The sequence below is a fragment of the Pungitius pungitius genome, chromosome 6, assembly GCF_949316345.1.
Source record: "Pungitius pungitius chromosome 6, fPunPun2.1, whole genome shotgun sequence".
Lineage (NCBI taxonomy): Eukaryota > Metazoa > Chordata > Actinopteri > Perciformes > Gasterosteidae > Pungitius > Pungitius pungitius.
In genome coordinates this window covers 13059484-13079303 of record NC_084905.1, presented here as the reverse complement: position 1 = coordinate 13079303, position 19820 = coordinate 13059484, and the positions used below count along the sequence as shown (strand labels likewise).

At 42.9% G+C, this 19820-nt stretch overlaps 1 protein-coding gene across 1 annotated transcript in view; it reads left to right on the top strand.

Annotated features, from left to right (window-relative positions):
• The window catches only part of igf1ra (insulin-like growth factor 1a receptor), a 63097-nt gene extending 43699 nt beyond the window's left edge, over positions 1 to 19398 (top strand). The window contains exons 4-21 of the mRNA XM_037450586.2: positions 193 to 329; positions 784 to 928; positions 1573 to 1781; positions 1887 to 2013; positions 2309 to 2544; positions 2691 to 2858; positions 3362 to 3569; positions 6061 to 6347; positions 6466 to 6608; positions 6880 to 7045; positions 7179 to 7281; positions 7476 to 7546; positions 7635 to 7864; positions 8400 to 8504; positions 8741 to 8900; positions 9130 to 9259; positions 11677 to 11811; positions 14142 to 19398. Coding sequence (XP_037306483.1) covers positions 193 to 329; positions 784 to 928; positions 1573 to 1781; positions 1887 to 2013; positions 2309 to 2544; positions 2691 to 2858; positions 3362 to 3569; positions 6061 to 6347; positions 6466 to 6608; positions 6880 to 7045; positions 7179 to 7281; positions 7476 to 7546; positions 7635 to 7864; positions 8400 to 8504; positions 8741 to 8900; positions 9130 to 9259; positions 11677 to 11811; positions 14142 to 14679 — 3298 coding nt within the window. The 3' untranslated portion in view covers positions 14680 to 19398. The remainder of the gene's footprint in view (positions 1 to 192; positions 330 to 783; positions 929 to 1572; positions 1782 to 1886; positions 2014 to 2308; positions 2545 to 2690; positions 2859 to 3361; positions 3570 to 6060; positions 6348 to 6465; positions 6609 to 6879; positions 7046 to 7178; positions 7282 to 7475; positions 7547 to 7634; positions 7865 to 8399; positions 8505 to 8740; positions 8901 to 9129; positions 9260 to 11676; positions 11812 to 14141) is intronic.
• The last annotated feature ends 422 nt before the right edge of the window (positions 19399 to 19820 follow it).

Genomic DNA, 19820 nt, shown 5'->3' with positions numbered 1-19820 from the left:
GGTGACCTTGTGTTATGGAGGGAATTTATTTGCCTGAATCCTTTGGAATGCTTGGGAGACAGGGAGTGGACAAATGACTTCAGGGTGAGGTAGAAACGTTTTTTTTTATTCGCTGACATTACGTATTACTAATTTACTTTCTCTCTCTCTCTCTCTCTCCTTATTCTATCCTTCTGCTTTTGCGGTAAACAGTATGTTATGCAGTGCCTGCAATGGCCCGTGTGATAAGCTCTGCACATCGCCAGTCATCGACTCAGTGACTGCTGCTCAGTCCCTGAAGGACTGCACCATCATCGAAGGCAATCTGGACATCAATATCCGCCGTGGAAGTGGGTGAAGCCACACAGAAGCACAGTGCTCATAACACAATATATTATGCAATATATGTGTAACTGAGCTTAGTAGCTGTCAAATTTTTCATTATACTGATTTTACTACACAATGTTGCGCTTTACTGCCCAGCAAATATTATGATTACAGACATGGATTGAAGTTGAAGGAGAAGGGCCTGGCGGTCTAATCAGTTGAGATTCATATAGAGGGCCACAACATCAACATTAAATTTGTTTCCTGCACTCTAACCCACTTATGACCACACGCTATAATGCTGCGTTTTTTCTCATGTGGCCGCGTGGCTCACAATCTAATTATGACACATTAGTAAATTGGATATCTGCATTAAAAGCTATTATGGATGGGATAGGAAAACCGTGGGATTTCTTTCAATGTAGCTTTCATCTGCTGTTTAATATGTCCGCCTGTGTATGTTCGCCCCGTCCCCAGATAACATAGCGTCCGAGCTGGAGACCTTCATGGGATTGATCCAGACAGTGACGGGCTATGTGAAGATTCGCCACTCCCACGCACTCAGCTCGTTGTCCTTCCTCAAGAGCCTGCGTAACATCAATGGCCATGAACTCATCGACAAGTACGTCCACGATGTTTACCTGCATTATTTCCTCATAAGCAGAGGACATAAGCCACCCCCGCATGGAGGGTGCTACCATATGTCCTCGAAGGGACTTTTTGTTGAGCGAGGGTCCGCCGCGGGTGGTGGATGTACATTATTGCACAAATACAGTAACCGTTTTCTAGTGTATTTTAGACATTTGAAAACATGTCAGTGATTCAGACAGGCCAGAATTATGAGTGTGACTACAAAGCTGAAAGGATTGTCCGTCAAGCTGTGACATCAGCAGCAGTTTGTGTAGGAGCAAAAAGCTTTTTTGGTACTGGCCAGAGGGGTCATGGGAAATCCCGTCATCCTTCTTGTTGTTGTTGTTGTTTCTCTCTGAGGAATGCCTTCGACGATGGCAGACATTCCTTTCACTTTGGAGGTGTTCACCTGCGTAACTGGCCGACTTGTTTTTGTATGATCTGTTTCTGTCCTCTGTATGAACCCTGGCTGTCAAACAGATGCACAAACCTTGCCTCGTACAACGTTTATCTGTTCAACCTCCTGTTTAAAACGCATTTCTGCAGCTTCCATCCAACATGTTTACATATATGCATTTAGCTGTAAATCTATATGGGCTGTCTGTAACCTCTCCATTCATCTCCTTCCTTTTTCAGCATGTATTCATTCTCGGCCATCGACAACCAGCACCTGCAGTACTTGTGGGACTGGAGTCAACACAACCTGACTATTGGGAATGGACGTCTCTTCTTTCGTCTGAACCCCAAACTATGCATGTTTGAGATTCACAAGATGTGGGAGGAGACAGGCATTGCTGGGAAGCCAGAGGATGGAGATTTCCGTAACAATGGTGAACGAGCCAGCTGTGAGTGTGTTCAGATGGACTTTGATGCATTAAAAGACAATAGACTTTTATTTTTTATTTTATTGTCTTAATACTTGTCTCTTGCACAACCTGCTTTGTCAACAGGTGAAAGTCATACCTTGAAGTTCAAGTCGAACATCACTACGAGCCATACCATGAGGCTGACATGGGAGCGCTACAGGCCGCCAGACTACAGAGACCTTATCAGCTTCATAGTCTACTACAAGGAGTCGTGAGTACTCAGAAACATCTCCCAATATTGTCTAATGGGTATGGATGAAGTGTTGATGCAACAACATATTCTGTTTTGGCCACTCAGGTTGAAACTCAATCCTTCTAACACAGGATTCTCCTTAAATCTAAGCTATTCTATGTTATATGAATCTTAATCACTATTAACTTCACATTAGTGGAAACCCCTTATTACAGATGACCAGCAGAAGAACTGCAATACAACCGACCAAATTAACATCATCTGATCTGATTCCTTTTCATCAATGTACATTTATGTTTTGTGTCTCTGCCAGCCCGTTTAAGAACATCACAGAGTTTGACGGACAGGATGGCTGTGGCTCAAACAGCTGGCACATGGTGGATGTGGATTTGCCTCAGGATAAAAACAATGACCCTGAAGTCAGTCTTCAACAACTCAAGCCTTGGACCCAGTATGCCATTTTTGTGAAGGCCATTACCCTTCAGGTGGAGGACAAACACATCACTGGAGCAAAGAGTGATATAATCTACATCCGCACACGCCCATCACGTAAGTCTGTCAGCCATCAGCCTGCTCGCACCAATATTGTAGTTGGTGATTATATCTAATGCTGTGAATATTATTATCCCCCTTTTTAGTAATTACTGTAAAAAAAATAATAATTATGTAACGAATCGACTTTGGCCCAATTGCAGCGCCCTCCATGCCCAAAGATGCCCGGGCATATGCCAACTCCTCAACCACGTTAATGGTGAAGTGGTCGCCTCCAGCCTTTCCCAACGGCAATCTCACATACTACCTGGTCCGCTGGCAGCAGCAGCCTGAGGACAGGGAGCTCTACCAACACAACTACTGCTCCAAAGGTGAGCTATACTCGTTCTACAAAACAATAACCATCATTTTATTGTCTGAACATCCTACTGTTGGTCCAAAAATAACTAGACATTTGGCGAAATATGTTTAAAAAAATGTCCTGCGAAGGGTTAATTGAGAGTATTGACGCTACTCTGTGTGTACATAAAAATGCAGCTGTAGCCAGCGGATAGTTAGCTTAGCATAAAGATTGAAAAGGAATTGAAACGCTCTCAATTTACACTTTGATTTTTATATACATGAAAAGAACAAAAAGAAATGTTAATTACTGAGCTAAGCTAGCAATATGCTGGCTGTAGCTTGCTATTTCCATACAGACATCAGAGTTGTATCAATCTTCTCATCTTAACCGCAGCAAAAAACTGAATGTGCATATAAAAATGGTTATACTTATAATACTTTAATATTGACGTCGAAATCTAGGCAGAAAATATATCAAAACATATCATGCTTTGCTCCCATTTCTTAAAACTCTTGTTTTCTACAAAAACAGAGCTGAAGATCCCAATCCGTCTCCCAGCCACAGGGTTCACGGACATGGAGGACAACACCAAGCCCACCAAGTCCGACCTAGCAGGGGGAGACAAGGGCCCATGCTGTGCCTGCCAGAAGACGCCCGAGGAGAAAGACAGGGAGAAGGATGACCGCGTCTTTTTTAAAATCTTTGAGAACTTCCTTCACAACGCCATCTTTCTGCCGAGGTAATCTTAGATACAGATATTACAGCTATAATATCTGCCTCCCAGTCATCTCTTGAAAGGCTTCCTTTGATTCTGTGAAGATGGCAGTCAAAGAGCTGAAGTGTGCCTTGATGGGTCAAAATGAGGAAAGAGGTGGTGGCCTGGGTTGTTGTGGCTGACAGAATCCGAGCAAGGGGGCGACCGTGTACCTGCTGGGCTTGGCCATTTAGTCATGTGTTGCAGATGAGGAGGCCTGCTGAGTAGGATCCAATGCCTTCTTAGTGCTCTTGTGGCTTTGTATTGCCATGGCAGCGGGGGCGTGGGGATTGTTAGAACCAAGCAGGCAGCAATTTAGGCAACGCAAACAAACCCAGGAGAGAGATGTGATTAAGGAGTCTGAAGAGCCTTGTTTGGCTGCACACCCGTGGCTGCTTATGCTTTTGTTCTCCACAATAAGGAGTGACATCTGTGTTGTGTTATCATTTAACTAAGCTCGTGGCTAAGGATGTTTCACTCTGTCAAAGACTCCCGCAACCCTCCTTCATCCTCATATGGACAGTCACAAAGAATCTAATCTATGCCATTTTGAATCCGTGCATCTCCAACGTCCATCACAATGAATTATGTAAACCTTTGATAAACTTGTTGCCTCCAACCATGAAACCCAGCACGTATCTTATTAATCTATACTATAGTGTCTCCAAAGTTTAATTTATTCAAACAGCGTTATCATGTCTTTCTTCTCTTACTTTGCAACGTAGGGAGAAAAAAAAAAGTAGTCTGATCTCGTTGAACTCGTATCCTCCCTCCTCCCCTCCCTCCTTTCTCCGACTGTGTTGATTTGTTATGGTATAGCTGTCTAGGAAACAAGCGGATGGCAGGTCCCGGGCCTGCAGCGAAGTGTTCAAACTGTGTATGCACAGACTCTCCACTGTAACAGAGCCAGTATTATACCAAACCACTCCAGGGAAAGGGATAGAAAATCTGGGAGCTTTGTTCCAAAGGTTCAGGGTTTAGACCCAGGGTGAGGGGAAAGAGGGTGGGTGAAAACAGAAACAGAAAGAAGAGGAAATGTTTTCCATTCTGTCCTCCTTTGCCCACCACTTCGCTCCCCCCCCCCCCCCCCCCCTTACAAACTCTCTTTGTCTCTGACTTTTTTCTCTTTTTTTTTTTTTCTTTCTTTCTGGAGCGAGACAGCTCCCAGGAAATGTACAGTGAATCCATCTGGAATTTAAATGAATTAAGGAAGAGCCCCGTCGGCCTTAGACATAAAGTAAAGGAAGGCCGAGGGGGGATTGCTGGAGGATGGCAGCCATTGTCTGTTTTGGAGAGCTTGTGCTACAATCTAAAACCTGTCTGGAGCATTTATTTACTGTAATCGCTCCCTGTTGAAACTAATGATGTCTACATGCAAGATATATAGATACGGTCTCGCCGAAAAGTCTCTCTTCTTTCGTCAGATCCAGAGATTGAGCCCGCAGTATTTATCTTACTCGCCACAAGCCTGATGTGTAATCAAGGCTTTACTTTCTGGATTTCATTACTTGTGTAAAAGTAAGCTGTTGAGGTCAGGACACTGACTTTAGTAACTCACAAGTTAGAAGATCATGCTTTGGTCACCTGAGGAACAGCGCTAGGACTGACCTGCTCAACCTAACACTTGCAGAAATTGGATCCCTTAAGTTTCCCTTCAGCCGGCCTCTCAGTGTGGTCTCCACGTCTCTCTGCCTCTTCTACCGTTACCAAATAGTTTAACATGTACTTTGCAGGTTTCATGTATTTTGTGAGAATTTTCTATAGTAACATATTTTCAGTGGTTTTACTGCCTCAGTTCTAACCGTCAGGGAGGAATGTTGACGTGTAAGTGTGACTGTTCTTGCCCTCGGATCCGTCTGCTTTCTGTACACTCCTCGTGTGGGTGTACGTCTACTCCGATTCAAACGATGCTCGACTGTTGCATTGCTCAGTTCGGTCTCTGGGTTTACTTCCTCGCTTTATTGCTTGTGGTGGTGCTTGGGCTTAAGGACATCGTTATGGCCTTATTTACATTTTATGGACTAAATGAATCAATTGATTAAGGACAAATCAAATACTTAAAGTAGTTGATGGCTCCAGTCCTAATTCCCAGTCTATAGTTTGTATCATGTCTAAGTTGTTGTCATTTGCTGTATTAGAAAACCTAGCCACATGTTCGTGCTGCACTCGTTACATTTACAAACAGCCCCCACACATTTGTCCCTGCTAGAGCTCTGCTAAGGCTCCTTTACCCCGCAGTCACCCGCTGTCGATACAGCTTCTATTTTACAACTTAATCTCTGTTGACTCCCCGCTAGCTTTCATCGGGAAGTACAGCGGCCTTGTTAATATCAATAATATTAACATAATCAATAATGATGCCGATGTTCAGCTTCAGGCATCTCATCTGCACTATGAGGCCACCACCATGTGATGGCCTCTTAGTGAGAAAGAAAGCTATTTTCTTCACAGTGGAACCTTCTCCTCTGTATTTCAGACCCCCAGATCGTCGACGTAGAGATGTTTTCGGCTTGGCTAACGACACACTGCTCCACGACGGTGTCGGCAGGGGAAACTCCACCTTTGGTTCAGAGGATAACAGTACCGATGGTATTCCTCCAATCAGGGAGTTCCCCTTCTCAGAGGACAAGAGCACAGACGAATATTTAGAGATCCCCAACTTGCGACCCTTCACTGTCTACCGCATCGATATCCACGCATGTAACGAGGAGGTCGGGCGCTGCAGCGCTGGAGCCTTTGTCTTCTCCAGGACCAAACCGGCAGGTAAACAAGGAGCCCTGATACCATCTATGATTTATGAAATATGCCACAGTCTTTGTTAACATCTTCTCCTGCAACGCACCGTAAACAAGTGCTTGTTGTGTGTTTGTGTGTTTCCCAGGCAAAGCAGACGACGTCCCTGGAAAGGTGATCAACGTGCGAAGTGACAAGGTTGAAGGTTGTGTGGTTCTGCACTGGCCGGAGCCCTTCATGCCCAACGGTCTCATCCTGATGTATGAGATCAAGTTTCGTCTGGGGACAGAGGTAAGACAGTCTGGGTATAACCAAAGATCCCCTCAGACGTGTTTATAGTTATATCAAGATGCAAAAGCCCAGCACATATACCTAAAAATACTTACCACTCTCAGCAGATTGTCACAAGCTCTGCGCGTACATCGTTCAGCACAGTGGCGCTGAAATGTCTAACAAGACTTTTGAGATTATGGATGTGCAAGTTCCAATTGGGGTTTAACATTCTTTATTCAAGAAGAATGCACAACACTTGTCCTTACCTCACATTTCTTTTCCGTTTCAGCCTGAGAAACATGAGTGTGTGTCACGGCAGCAGTACCGCCAGTACCAAGGAGCCCGGCTGACTAACCTGGGCTCAGGGAATTACTCTGCTCGCGTGCGTGCCACTTCACTTGCAGGGAACGGCTCCTGGACAGACAGAGTGTTCTTCTATGTGCCTCCACCCAAACGTAAAAAAACACCCAACATTTCTTGCACATTAAATATTGTTTATTGAAGAGAGAAAAACTCTCGTTTTGACGGTAAATGAGAAATGACAGCTTTAGTTAGTGCTTATTGCTTTTTTTCTACTCTGTCTGGCAGGAGATGATAGTGTGGCGTTCTACTTGGTCATCATAATTCCCATTATAGTGACACTTTTCATTGCCACCCTCACCACGGTTGTCTTCTTTGTGAACAAAAAGAGGCAAGTATCTTCATCCACACTTTTAGCAAAGTCCCCTAGTAACGTTGTTCTACTTTGCTATGCTCATAAAACATCATGACCAGAGGAAACAGGTGCGGTTTTCATTAACATTACCTTGTGGTTAAAAGAATTACCTATTATATCTGCACTTCGGGTCAGCCAGCTGACTAACTCAGCTGTCTTTGTGTTGATAGGAATAGCGACAGATTGGGGAAGGGAGTCCTTTATGCGTCCGTCAACCCTGAGTACTTCAGTGCTGCTGAAAGTAAGAAAGGCTGTATCTTAAAGTTAAAGTTTTCACTGTTTTGCTGTGTGTGCGTGACGTTGACCCGCTGTCTGCTATGTTGTCCCAGTGTATGTCCCAGATGAGTGGGAGGTAGCCAGAGAGAAGATCACGATGCACAAGGAGCTGGGCCAGGGCTCCTTTGGCATGGTGTACGAAGGACTCGCCAAGGGAGTGGTCAAGGACGAACAGGAGACACGAGTGGCCATCAAGACGGTCAATGAGTCGGCCAGCATGAGGGAGCGCATTGAGTTCTTGAATGAAGCCTCTGTAATGAAGGAATTCAACTGTCACCATGTGGTAAGATAGCGGGTACAGCCTGAACTGAGTGAGAAAAGCATTTAATAAATACTTTATTTAAATACTCGAGCAATATGGCTCGAAATAAAGCAACACGCTGATATACTAAACTTAATTGCAAGAAAGTGCAATGTAATATCATTTCATAATTCATTTTCATAGCTGCAGGGAGAAAGGTGTCATCAGGTCCCAAGCACCGGGTACACTGCGCTTTACTTTGCTCATGCAGCAACAGCCTGAGGCATAGTTCAGCCTCCTGGAGAATGGGTATATTCTCTGATGAGCGTTATGACTGCCTCAATATGTTTTTTTATGGAGTTTCTGAGGTAATCCGAGGTAGCCCTGTAATCATCTTTTGCAGTTGAATTGTGGTAGAATTCAGTCCATCAACAACACATTAAAAAATGAGGTATTCTCATAATGATTACTGGCTTGTACTTTATATATTCAGAACTTGATTGGATCAAATGTGTAGAATGGATGTGGGACTTTTGACTTATTGTGCCTGACCTTGGATGTACTTTGATTGGTGAAGGTGCGGCTGCTGGGCGTGGTCTCTCAGGGACAGCCGACCTTGGTGATTATGGAGCTGATGACGCGAGGAGATCTCAAGAGCCACCTTCGCTCTCTGCGCAAAGAAGTAAGCAGCATTTCCTCACACACTTATAAACACACACATTTCAGCTCTATGTTAGAGCTCTTACATAAATAGGTTGATGGTGTGAATTGTCGCACACAGGCACACACACGCACACACATCCTGTACCCATTTATTTATTCTTCACATAGCATCCATTCACCACTTTAGAATGCTAAGCTGAAACCCCTGTCCAGTGTTGAGGCTGACTGTACAGTGTTTTTTATCCTTATCCACAGAACACCACCAGCCAGGTCCTACCCCCACTCAAAAAGATGATCCAGATGGCAGGGGAAATTGCCGACGGCATGTCGTACCTAAATGCCAACAAATTTGTCCACAGAGATCTGGCTGCCAGAAACTGCATGGTAGCTGAGGACTTCACTGTGAAGATTGGAGGTAAGTCAAGTTAATACTACGCCTTTAGTTTCCCCGAGTTGCTCAACGCTGAACTGGACTCAAAAATAACTGCTTGGGTTTCAGTGAGGGCCTGAGGCCGAGTACTTAACGTAGATGGACAGAGGGAGGGAGAAGTGAGGGAATGGATGAGCTCTCAGGAGCTTCCTCTCTCACACAGAATAAGTGATACTTACAGGCTTTCTCAACCTGCGTTTTTCTTTTTTTTCAGATTTTGGCATGACCAGAGATATTTATGAGACTGATTACTACAGAAAAGGAGGAAAGGGCCTGCTGCCTGTTCGCTGGATGTCTCCGGAGTCACTGAAAGATGGCGTGTTCACTACAATGTCTGACGTTTGGTATGAGGACACATCGCTCGCTTACATCCACTCAGAAACCTGCATTATGCATGTATAAACCTGTCCTAATTTCGGGGGTTCGTGGAGTATTCCAGTAATGTTCACAAATTGTATGTCATGCTATGGTGTCAACACTGTAAAAACACGTGTAGACACACACACACACACATTACTTACGCGTTTGAACATGCATTTCTGATCTAGCAAAACCTCCAAAACCATCAAAACATTTTGGGTTTTCTGCTGTCTCCAGGGTAGTGTAGAACAAGAATCACGTCTATTCTTTAACTGACACCTTTTTTTATGCCAGCTTGCACTAAAATCTCAGTTTACAGTCTTGCCACATTTTCTATGAGGAGCAATATTGTTGCAAGTGTTTACTAGCTCCCTTGCAGTTTTTTGTTTCCCAACTCAAAATGTCCCACGGGTCAGTCCTTAAGAGTGGGCTTAAACTGCTCCAGATGTTCTCAAATGACAGGTTGCAGTGCCAGCACAAACCCACCTCCACATTTGCGTTCTCTATCTTCTTCTTTGATGTTGGGCAGTGGAAGTTTAGTGTAACACCAACCCATTATGGGCTCCTTAGGAATCCACGAGTAGGGGACTTTTATTTTGTTGATTGAGAAAAGCAAGCTCTCTAAATGTGGCTTTGTCTGTCAGCAGCAAGACTCTTCTCATACGCAGTGTTGCAATGAAAGACTGTCAAACGTAAACTGAATTTAATGCTTAAATTGTGAAACTATGAAAAGCAGGAGTGAAAAAAGTATTATTCCCTTTGTCAGTTAAGCTAAGAACTTTCTTCATGAATAGTTTCACAGGGACATACTTTGTACTGAGGCAGGTCCAGCAATAATAACATGAGAGTGATTGGCCTGCTGATGCACAGCTTATATATTACCCTCAATACTGAAAGTCCGTCAGTCTTTTTTTTTAGTTAATCAACCAAATATCCAACAAACACCAAAGATATTTTCTTCACTTAAAGCTGCTTTAACTACGATGTAGAATTTAAATTAGGGCTGTCAAAAATAGCGCGTTAACGGCGTAAATTAGCTGTTTGTTGTTAATTACGTCAATTTTTTTGACGCATTTCACGCATGCGCAGTGTGACAAATTATTCAGGTCCGGAAAGAACCTCTTCTTCTAGGGAATGCACTTCATCCTATACAACACATTACTGCCACCTGCAGGCATATGTCAGGCCGTCAGGTTCAGCAAGTTGTTTGCGCCAGAGACCCGCTCCCCCCCCCCCCCCCCCCCCCCCCCGTTCTCGCGCAGCAGAACAGAGAAGAAGAAAAGCTCCGCCCAGCAGAGCAAGAGCAGCGCTGTTCTGAAACATGCGTAGGAAGAGAAACCAATGCGATCTAAATCCTCCCAGGTATGGGAATATTTCACACTGAAATGGGGGTGGTAGCGGATTTCTTTGCAGCGCCAGTCGTTCTAATCGCCGCGCTCGACTTCAAGGTGTAACCTTTATTATTGTTCGGTCTGAAACGGCGCGCCCAGTGACGGGTGGTGCAGCAATATTGTTGTTCGGGTGGAAATCGGGAGAAAGGTCGGTCCGGGAGATTTTCGGGGGGGGCTTTGAAACATCGGGAGGGTTGACATGTCTGGTCATGTCTGGTCATCGCAGGAGCACAAACTCGCAGCAGAGTGGGATAAACTGCAGAGGCTCGAGACCCTTCTAGAGCCATGCAGGGAAATCAGTCTGTAACTTATCAAATAACATTGATTTGATTATTTTCTGGAATGAATTAAAAAATCAAATATCAATAACATATATTTATGTAAAAAATAATAATTATGATAATAATAATGATAATTATGTATCTGTGTCCTGTTATTTATCTTTAGTATGCATTTCAGAAAGAAAAAATGGTTAGGATTCAGGTGTGATTAATCATGATTAATCCACTGAAAATTCTGATTAATTTGATTAAAATTTTTAATCATTTGACACCCCTAATTTAAATTGATAAAATTTGACTTTATATTAACTGTAATGGATTGCTTAAGCTCACAGTCGACAAGTTGTACTCAATGCTTATTGATAATGTTTTGGTCCTCAGACCTTTTATCGGGTAAAATGTATTGAATCTGATGAAGTCCTGATTGCCCCGAAACATTATTTGATAAAGTGAGTACAGTGTGCATGACCACTGTCTTTATGGTGAAGAGTTTTTGATCCCACACTTCTGTCACTAAGACCTATTTCTCTGGAAAAAAAACGCCTTGTAATAGTTACAGAAGAAAAGAGAGAGAGGAACAAACTGTTTTTTGAAAGGCATAATCTTTAAGAATGAATCAAGATTGGCCTGTACTACAACGACCTTTAACATTTTAAGCTGTTGCTCCTCATCAGGTAAGAGGCAGAATTATGAATGAGTTTTATATCATTCTTTTATTTCCTACCGCAGGTCGTTTGGTGTCGTGCTGTGGGAGATTGCCACCTTATCAGAACAGCCTTACCAGGGCATGTCCAATGAACAAGTTCTGCGCTTCGTCATGGAGGGGGGCCTCTTGGACAAACCTGACAACTGCCCTGACATGTTGTAAGTCTCCTTGCATCTGTGATCAATATCAATATGTGTGTGGTTTACATTTCATCCCCGTTGAAGGGTCTTCGCACAGCCTTCTGTCACATTAGTATTTTGTCCAGTATTTATTTTAAGTTGTGGTTCTAAGTGTGTAGAGATATCATGTGTTGTGTATGCCTAGGTAGAGCCAAAATGAGGCCTGACATTAACGTCACAGGTTAAATGTGTCCCGTTAATGACGTGGTCCTGGCGGTCAGATGGCAGTGAGAAGCCTCTCTCGCCCGTCAGCCTCGGGCCCATAGAAGGGACGACGCAACGCGCGAGCGGCCGTGATTAGCGAGGCGACGCCTGTGCGTCAGTGAACGGAGTGGGAAGGACGCAGAAAGAATCCCTCATGAATCATCTCGGGCTGTAAGAGGAGAGAGGCATCACAGCGCAGGCTGCTTGTCAGCATGCAGCGCCGCATGCTGCATTTTCTCTCCTCTCCCACTCTGACCTCAATAAGAAGGCATTCTGCGTCCTCCCCCTCCCACTCTCCATGGCTGACCTCGCCTTAGGTAAAAAAATAAAGAGGGGCCGAATGTTGTGCCAACACAAAGCTCTCATTTCTATGGCAGCCTGGGTATTTGGACCCGATTACAGGAGTGTGTGAATTGTGTTACAAAGGTGGTGGTGGTAACGGGGCTAACCTCCTGGTTTTCAGGCCTTTTGGTGCTGGTTGCCGTCAATGTCGCGTCTTAATGGAGAGCTCCAGTGAAGAGTGTAGTGAACCCAAAAGTCTTTTCAAAGTGAATACAAAGACGAAAGGAGAGAAACGGGCAAGAGCGATGAGTCATATTTGGAGGGCCTTGAATGTCGCCTCCTTGTACAATGTTTCCCATGGTCAGGTAGCTGTGGGCCACTGATTGTTATATTTCTAAAGTTTCCTATGGACAAAAGGCCATTCTCTCTTGCAGGCTTGGGTCAGAAGGAAAGACTCTGTGATTATATTAAACAACAGATTTATTTTGAAATGTGTAGTATGCCTTTCTTTTTTGCAGTTCAGTTTCAAGACATTCTTAAAGATTTAGCATAGATATTAGGAAACTGTTCTGTACTCCACTTGGCCTGAACGTGTGTCTGTTTCTGATTCTATTCGAGTATTCAAGATTTCTTTTTGTCATTGTTTTTAGGCTGTTGAAATGTCTTCTGTGTCTAGACTGTGCACATTCTTTTATAAAAGCCAGTCTGCAGCCAAATTTAATTTTGAAAGCACATTTTCTCACTATCTCGCCAGATATGCGCTTGTTACAATAGGCAGTTATTGGTAAAGTTCAGACACACGTACGTAAGACATATTACCCCAGAGTGCCCGACTCCGAGCCTTACGCCTCTTTTCATGGGAGGTCTAATGTTTTTGGACATTAGGGGACTTGCATTTCTGAAGAAAAATAAACAAGCCCCCCCCCCCCCCCCCCCCCCCGATGCCTGAGTAGGAGGCGAGGCGCGTGCTCGCAGGGCGGGTGCTTGGGGAAAGTTCTACCCATAATTCCCCTGTGCCGAGACTGTTGTAGACTGCAAAGAGACGACAGGAAGAGAACGAAAACAAGAGAGAAGGAACAAAAAGAGCGGAGCAGAGATGTTTGAGGTGTTTGTCGGCCGGCCTTGGACAGTATTCTTAGCTCGTTTGTGTATAATCGACGTTGTGGTGTGTGGTGTACACATGACTGTAATAATTCTCTTTTTATGATGTTGTTTTGACATTCCCCGAAGCTCGACTGCTGGCCTGGCAGAGAAACATGCCAGGCCAGCCGTTACTGATGCGACTATATGTGTTGTAGTGTAGCAATACATAAAACACATCCACATTTCCCATACCTCATTTGAAATGGTGTGTTAACTAAAACCATATGTCAACAACAAACCTGTATGAAAGTGAGTAGTACAGTGTATTCGTCCAGTTTACAGTACAATGTATTGTAATGTCACCAAAGCTTTCTTTTAAAGCTTTAACTTGTCTCCTGCCACCTGCTGGTGAGAAAAAAAACTTTCATAGGGTAGGTTCATGTTTATTAGTGTGTGATAATGCAACACTCACAAGGCAATATGCACGTTGAAAGAGTTGCTGTACAGTTGCTGTACAGTTTCACAATTAGACTATAAGTGCACAGTTCTCTATGTGGAATCACTGAATCAACGTTTAAATGAGGCTAAAATGACAAAGCAGTCGGGGTGAGTTCATCTAAGTTGGTGTCTTTCAAAATGTTGGTCTTTTTTAGAAAGAAAGTCATCATGAAGTTTATAGTGCAAAATATATTTTTTTGTATTGAGTTAAAAAAGATCTACTGTACGTGTATCACCTGTAGGTTTGAGCTGATGAGGATGTGCTGGCAGTATAACCCCAAGATGCGGCCGTCCTTCCTGGAGATCATCAGCAGCATCAAGGAGGATCTGGACCCTCCCTTCAGGGAAATGAGCTTCTTCTTCAGCGAGGAGAACAAGCCGCCCGACACCGAAGAGCTGGACATGGAGGTAGAAAACATGGAGAACATTCCACTGGACCCCGCACCCACCAGGCAGCCCCCTTCTACTGCTGCCACCGCCGCACCTTCGTCGGGATGCACCGGAGGCACACCGCCCCCTGCTGCCCAGCAGTTGTCCCCCATGCAAGGCCCGAGTACTCCGTTATTGGGACCCATGTCCCCCTCCTCCCCTGGCCGGGCGGCGGCCTCGGCCCTGGCGTCTCCGGGCCAGGCCTCGGACAAGCCCTCGGGACACGTTTCGGCCAACGGGCCCGTGGTGGTGTTACGGCCCAACTTTGACGAGTTGCAGCCGTACGCGCACATGAACGGGGGCAGAAAGAACGAGCGCGCGCTACCACTGCCCCAGTCGTCGGCCTGCTGATATCAGACCGGCCCCTCATCCTCCTTTCTCCTCTCGCACAGGGTAACTCAAACCTCTCCTCCGTCTCCTAAGGAGGGTTGGGGAGGGGGAGGGGGGTTGAGGGGAGGAATGACTCTTCTACTGGGTTCCAGTAGATGGTCTCTGCAGTCTTCGAAGCGCTAACGTCTGAGAAACGGTAGAGAAACCTGCAAGAGCATGTAGGAGTTTGGTGGCTGGGACTCGACACCGAGGAACCGCCTGTGCCGCCCGTGTTTTACAAGTCTGATGAGAAGGAAAACACTATCAACATGTTCCCTGACACACAGATTTTACAGGAAATTATTGGAAATTCTTCTTAGCTTATCTGCCAGCAAATCCAACAGAAGAGCACTTTTTAACGATTCTCTCTAAAATGGCTCCATTACTTAAAAGACTTTCATTCTAAATGACTTTGTTTGCATGAGAAGGCCGACTCGTGTCTTGTGAGAAGGCCTCTATTAGAAAGTTTGGACTGAGATCATTGTTACTTTTTCCAGTTGATATTTCTATGATCTCGTCGAGTGGGTAAAAACGGCAGAGGGCCTATTGTGTATCTGCCAAACTATTGCCAAATGAAGGTTCTTCTTCAGTTCCAAACAGGTCTCCCTCCTTTTTGGCTGTGATTTAGAGTTAAGACGGTCTGGTATACAGGTAGATTTCAGAATTCATGCTGGTGGGGGGTAGTGGGGTTGGTGGTTATCACAGGACAGAGTACGGTGTCACTGGTAGGAAAGACTGCGTTCATCCATGCAGTCAAAGTATTTGCAGCGTCTGCTTTTGGGGTCGGAATAAATCAAGCAAGACATGAGATACTTGGAGGAGAAACGGGACACTAGAGTGAATTGTGTGAAAAGGGGCCAACACAAAAGCAGGGCTTTTTGATTTAGAATTTTGAAATGTAACCAATTTGTGAATCACATTTAAAATCAATTGAAACAATATTGGTTAACAGAAATTTCATTAAAAGAACAGTGTCTATTTTATTTCGATTAATCTCAAACAATTAGTACATTTACAAGTAATCTGCCATTCATTTGGTAATCAGTTAAAGTCCTTTTTTAAATTATTTATAAACATGACCAGATTTCCTGGGTTCTGCAGCTCCTCGCGTGCAGTGATTTGCTGCTTTTCATTTTTTGGTAAACAGGATTTGTGAGAGTTTTCCACTTCATCACTTGAACATCTGGGTGAAGCACACGCGTGACTTGGGTCGGCCAACTCTGAATCACAGCCTCAGTCTGTTTTAGTAAAGAAAATCTAAACAAAGTACCACAAAGTTTCACAAAGTCACTGGACTTCCTAATCAAGGAATATGAATGTGCCTCCACATCGAGTCAAACCTTTTTGGCCTCTTTAAAACAGTGCATTTATTTTGGGAGGTGGAACACTTTCCTCTCTAACACTGCTGTTCTAATGAAATGGCACCAAATATTCCGTGACAAACACAGCAAAGACAGAAACATGAGAAATGGATTTTAGTAGCCTAGAGACGACTTTTCAGCAGGTCTCTTTTAGAATAGCCATTAGTTTCTCTACATTTCAAACACATATAAAGGTCTTACAGTTGTATTTTAGACTGCAGGATCATTTTTATACACATTATTGGTTTTGTCACTTTTTTAAACCTTTTTACAGTTCAGAAAGTTTGCCTCTATGTCTGTAGAGAACAAAGCTGCTATTTTATTCTTTTTCTCTTTTGGATGTGTATATGTATATATATGTATATATACACATACAGAAATGCTTCAGGTTTGGTATTTTATGGTCTCCACTACAGTCCATTTCTTATAACCTCAATCTGTTTAAAAAAAAAAAGAAAAAGCAACAAAAAACATTTTTTTCTGTTACCCCAAAAGTTTTTCTGTAACACTATTTTGTTCATTGCCTTTTATTTTTATGAAATATTTTCTCCTGCATTTGTTCTATGGATGTCTATATTATTATATTATTATTATTATTATTTGGAATACACACCTTAGCTCAACGTGTGAGTGTGTACTTTCTGCACCCTTTTTGTACTAGCACTGCGCCTAGCGTTGCCCTATGTGCGACTCAATCTCAGGTTAAAGTAAAGGCTTTGCTTTCTCCACACATTCTCATGATCGTCTTCTACTTGGCTCAACTTGTAACCCCCCAACCCCTTTATTTTGTGTTGAGTCCAGTAGTGTCCCCTCTCTCTCTCTCTCTCTCTTTTCCCTCTATGCCTCCTTTTAAAGTCAATGCAAGATGAATTTACACCTGATCTGGTATTTTAACCCATCCATTTCTTGCCTCCCCTTGAATCAATAATTGGGTTGTCTTATAAGCCTTAATTATACCAACAATCCATAGAAATATGTATTTTTTTTCTTCAAGTTCAATACAAGACCACTTCTGCTAATGTTACTTCATCACAACAGATCTTATTGTTTATCTTTGTGATCACTGCTTCTGAAAACCAAATAAAGGATGGGTTAAAGCAAGATGAAGTCCAGGAAAGGGAAGTCATGAATGGAAAAGGGTCTTAAATGGAGGCTGAATGAAGGATTTCTCCTTGTCTATTTGGAAATGTTGCCTTGTTATCCCGCCCCCCCCCCCCCCCCCCCTCTATTTGAAGTTTTATTTTCCCTGTAGGAGTGTTATTTATTGATTTATTTTTATTTTAATTTTCCTTCTTGTGATCAGTTTAAATCACTGTATAAATGCCCCATGATTCAGTATAAAGTTGGATTTTTTTGTATGTATTTTCTTTGGTGTCATGACTGGGGGACTTACAGTTTTCTTTTCTTTTTTTCCTTCAAGTACATATCTACCTCACTCTTTTTAAATGAACGTGTTTGTAACACAAGTGCATCTCACTTCCATCAGTTGTATAGAAACCTCATCTGGATGAATCCCACGGGGATCTAGATAAACCTCACAAAGTGAACCTGGAAAAGAGATGGAATATCTTTGTTGCAATTTCAGTCCACCGACTTCATGCCCAGTTTTACAAAATGAAAGTTTCTATCTCTGAGAAGACTTAAGAGAGGACTTCAGTTCAGTGTGCTTTAGTTCTCTCCAGAATCTGTTTAAATTGGTGTTGGGTATTTTACATGATTATGTCAACATACACTTTCATTTGACCAGATACATTTTAAAAACTGCGCAGGTGCATTTTAAGAGACCAGGGCCCAAAATATCCCATCTCCACTGATCACCAACATAATTCCACAACCTTAAATCCTCAAAGACAGAAACCTACATTTAAAACAAATCTAAAATGTATTTATATAGAAGCCCCAACAGTTATAATGGGGAATATTTAAAAAGGGAATGTTTTATTGAAAAACAATATATTGGCTAAAAAACTCTAACATCCAGATGCCATTCACACTCTCAAAAAAGATATTCTGTTACGGTACGTATATGGATGAGTAATATGATGTAACAAGGAGCAGACAGGTAGCAGCACTTCCACCTACATGTTACTATTGTAGAAATAGACCATTTTAATAACTCTTTAGTCAATGTTGGATTAATATGTAAACACTTTGTTCATAAGTTCACCATCACTTCCCCTCTCCAATTATTTTCTATGAGATTAGAGCTCTAGACATCATTTCCCTGGCATTTTGATCATTACAATACCTTTTTTTGGCCTATTTCTACTGCTACTTACACTAATGCTGCTGGTTAAAACAGTCACCTCAGTGGATCTTATATTGTTCTCAAAGCTGGTGAGTGGGAAAATGTCAAAGAAGTTTTTATATATTTAACTTCTATTAAAAACGTCACTTCTACTCACAGCGGCTTCTCTGAGAGGACTGTCTCTGTGTAAAGCTTCTGGGATTATAGAGATAAGATCATGTAAAATCGATGTCCTGAATTAAGGTTGTTCTCAAGCCTTTTATCCGTGCAAGATTTGAAGCGAATCAAAGAGTATTTCTGGTTGGGGAAACCGTCTGATTACTGCTGAATATCAGAAATCACCACTGACCAGCTGACAGCTTGTGTGGTCCCTTTACATATCTGTGCATTTATGGATTTCCTTTTGGATGTAAGCAATGATGAAATACAAAACATTCAGTTTTTATGAGTAGACATTACATCAACCTTTGGTTAGGTGAATTACTGTGGAATTACTGGTTACCATTGAATCAGAAACCTGTCATTTAAATAACAGGTGGACATGTATAGGGATTCTGCATAGATTATGGGTAGTCATGGTTAAGAGTAAACAACAGGATTAGAATAAGATGATAGGTCTACCTTTGAAGCAGCACATAGTTGCTTTTTGTATTGCCAGATTTTAGTGTAAAGACAGAGTAACTTAACTTAAAACACATTCAACTTAGTCATCTTTATCATTTTTATTCTTCTGAATGCAAACCTCAGGTTTATGCATTCACACTGCAATAATACGTTTGAGGTTTATCATTATCATGCCTCTGTTTATATGAGTTGCATTCCTATACCTTTTGAGGGGGCCTTGATTTACTGCTATTGTTTTATTACAATTTCACAAAATCTGTGTTCATTATCTGATTGGGGAAAGAAATTTTCAAAAAAGCTTCACTAGTCTTTTTTTCAAGCTCTGTATCTAAGGCCTCAAAGGTTTTTTCGCACCTATAACTGAGATGGGGTGTTTTGACATGCCATCTCCAAATGTGTACCTGAGATTTTCTTGTATTTTCTTTTTTTCTTCTTGAGATTTTGAATAAATAAATGAATGAAAATGTTTTACTGTTTGATTGATTTAATCCCTCCAAAGCTACGGTTGACATTGCACATCATTCAGTGATCATTTGAAGTGTCTTAATTAGGTGACGTACCTCCAGCGTCGGGTGAATGAGTGTCTGCAGCAGAGGTACCAGTCTGCCGACTGAGGTCAGGCTGCCAGATGAGGGCCGCTCTCCTCCGACGGGGATACAGTGAGCAGTAATAAGCAAAACCCCACAGGTAGCTGGGAGGAGGGCGCGCTGTGTTATCTCATATTGCTGAGTGTCTATCACAACTGGAGCCGATGCCTACCTGCCCATCTTTTCATGTGTATGCAGTGTTGTTCCGACCACTGGAAACTCTGGCTACGCCCAGATATACAACAAACAGAAAACACAGAGGGTAATGTAAGACAGTAAGCCTCTTATTACATAATCAGTCTA